We start from the raw sequence: 2,192 nt of genomic DNA on the forward strand, positions 1-2,192 counted from the left end.
CTCCAATAATTTGTAGTATATTGATTCTTGCAAAAATTAAAGTGTGGGCTAAATGCCCCTCTAAAGAGGGTAGAAGGGAATGAATTTCAACAAGGTACAATTTAATTGCCGGCAAAGTTGTGATGTAAATGCCTCATCCTCCTCGCATATATGTATCCTAAAAATGCCAAATAATAATTTTATTATATAAACTAGGTGTATACATGACACAATTATGTAACCAAAACATGCATATAGTCTATCTATCCCAAAATTTTAGTGATATAAAGATTTGGATTTGCGTGTAGCAGTGCCAAACCAAAAGTAACTAGGTGTTTGTGAAATTGAATCAAGTAATATTCGTTTAGAAAACAACTTCATGAAGATCATTCTAGAGAACTATACACATTGTCCCATAACTTAATTTTGCTACATATGATAGCCCCATAATGTATATTGATTCAGTTAGCTAGCTATTATATAATAGATAAAAAAGATAGAAAATCTTGTGTATTAACAATTGAATATTGAATTTGATGTAAACACCACCTAAAAGAAAATCAACAAAAAAAATGCAATACATATTGCTTAATCTAAATCTATCGTTTTTCCTTTAACTTTTGTGCGCGCGTGTTGGCCTGATGATTAATTTCAGCACACGTTTATGTGCAGCGTGGCGGTCATGCTAGCATTACAAACGGGGCAGGCGTGGTGGAGCCCGCTTCCACAACCGCTGCAGAGGCAGATGTGGCGGCACGGCAGCACCACCACGCAGCACTGCCTCTCCCCGCAAATCCGACACATTCTCCTTTCAGTCTCATCGCAGCAGCTGCCGCACGACTCCACATCCTCCTCCACCGCCGCTGCTGCTTCACCTCTAAATTGAGCTAGCGCGTGCAGGAGGGAATTCGCCGCCGCCTCGTTTGCCCGTGCTGTCTCCTGCCACAACTGGTTCTCAAGGTAGAGGCCTTTCGCCTTTTCCTCGAGCATCAGATTCAATCTCGCCATTTTCTCGATCTGGTCGTCTTTCTCTCGCAGCGTCTTCGCCATCGATTCTCCCATCCTCGTCGCTGCCATCTTCGCCTGCTGCTTCAATTCCCATCGGATTTTCATCGTCTGCGAAAAATCATCATCAACTCAATTACAATTTATTTATTTTTTAAATTAATACTCTCTCCATCCATCATTTAAAGAGTCATTTTGACTCTTTAAGAAATTGTTTGACTTTGAGAAGAAAAATAAAGGAAAGAAGTGAGTGGAATCTGAGACTCACTTAAATTATTAGTTTTATATTAGATTGTGAGTGTAAAAAGTTGATGGCTCGGATCTGCATATATTAAAAGTGGAATAAAGTAAATGGTTCTATAAATCGTGGACAAGTCAAAATGACAAAAGGGGTTTTTAAATCGTGGACGGAGTAGAATCGTAGAATTGTGATTGGGATACTCACATGTTGATGAATTAAGGAGTCGATCTGCGGCTGGAATTGAGGCAAGATGTTTTCACCGAATAATTGACAAGTGTAGAATTCATCTCTATATCGCTTTCTGGTAGCCGGAATATTGGGGGTCGAAGTTTTAGATTCGGAAACAAACTGCTGATTTACCGGAAATGGAATCGCCTGAAACTTGTGGCCTTCGTGAGGAGGATTCATAAAACTCTCTCTGCAAAAACACAGCTAGTCTATTAGAAAATATTCAACAAAGAAGAAGAGAAAGAGGAGGTTACCTGTGTTGAACAAATTGCGAAGGAAACAAATTGGGATGTGTTGCTTCAACCGCCATTAATTTAAATTTGAAGATATAGAGAGCGACAAGTTTGATATCTGCATTGAATTTAGCAGTATATAAATAGTAGTAACTGACACGGTGGATATGTGCCACCACTTATCTGACAGAAGTCTCATTTTTCCATTTTTATCCGGTTCATTTTTACCGTAAACAGTAATGGGTCCCACCTTCCAACTAACTCATTCGTACTCATATTTCATTTAAACCAAATAGGTAGAAATGAGACTTCTTTTCCACTAACTTTTTTCAATAAATTTTTCTTAACATTTCTTAAAATTCGTGCCGCCAAGAAATGAGACTTCTAATGACGGAGGGAGGGGAGAGATTAATATACATTACCATAAAATTTAATTCGTTTCGTGAACGTAGCTAGAGTTACGGTTGTCCACTATAAAGCCCCGCTACGCACATTTGAAAGTAACT

At 38.7% G+C, this 2,192-nt stretch overlaps 1 protein-coding gene across 1 annotated transcript; it reads right to left on the bottom strand.

Annotated features, from left to right (window-relative positions):
- Window positions 1–474: 474 nt before the first annotated feature.
- On the bottom strand, window positions 475–1,796 carry LOC121790313 (BOI-related E3 ubiquitin-protein ligase 1-like). The gene is made up of 3 exons (XM_042188563.1): window positions 1,708–1,796; window positions 1,430–1,643; window positions 475–1,095 (listed from the first exon to the last, which is right to left on the bottom strand). Exons 1-3 carry the CDS (start codon window positions 1,761–1,763, stop codon window positions 631–633), a joined length of 735 nt encoding a protein of 244 aa, XP_042044497.1. The 5' UTR covers window positions 1,764–1,796; the 3' UTR covers window positions 475–630.
- Between the last annotated feature and the right edge of the window lie 396 nt (window positions 1,797–2,192).

Source organism: Salvia splendens, unplaced genomic scaffold, assembly GCF_004379255.2.
Source record: "Salvia splendens isolate huo1 unplaced genomic scaffold, SspV2 ctg473, whole genome shotgun sequence".
In the NCBI taxonomy this organism is placed as follows: domain Eukaryota; kingdom Viridiplantae; phylum Streptophyta; class Magnoliopsida; order Lamiales; family Lamiaceae; genus Salvia; species Salvia splendens.

Coding starts and splice junctions, on each gene's coding strand:
- LOC121790313 (XM_042188563.1), bottom strand. CDS start 1,763: ATGGCGGTTGAAGCAACACATCCCAATTTGTTTCCTTCGCAATTTGTT. Junction 1,644..1,707: donor TCGCAATTTGTTCAACACAG/GTAACCTCCTCT, acceptor GTGTTTTTGCAG/AGAGAGTTTTATGAATCCTC. Junction 1,096..1,429: donor ACTCCTTAATTCATCAACAT/GTGAGTATCCCA, acceptor GATTTTTCGCAG/ACGATGAAAATCCGATGGGA.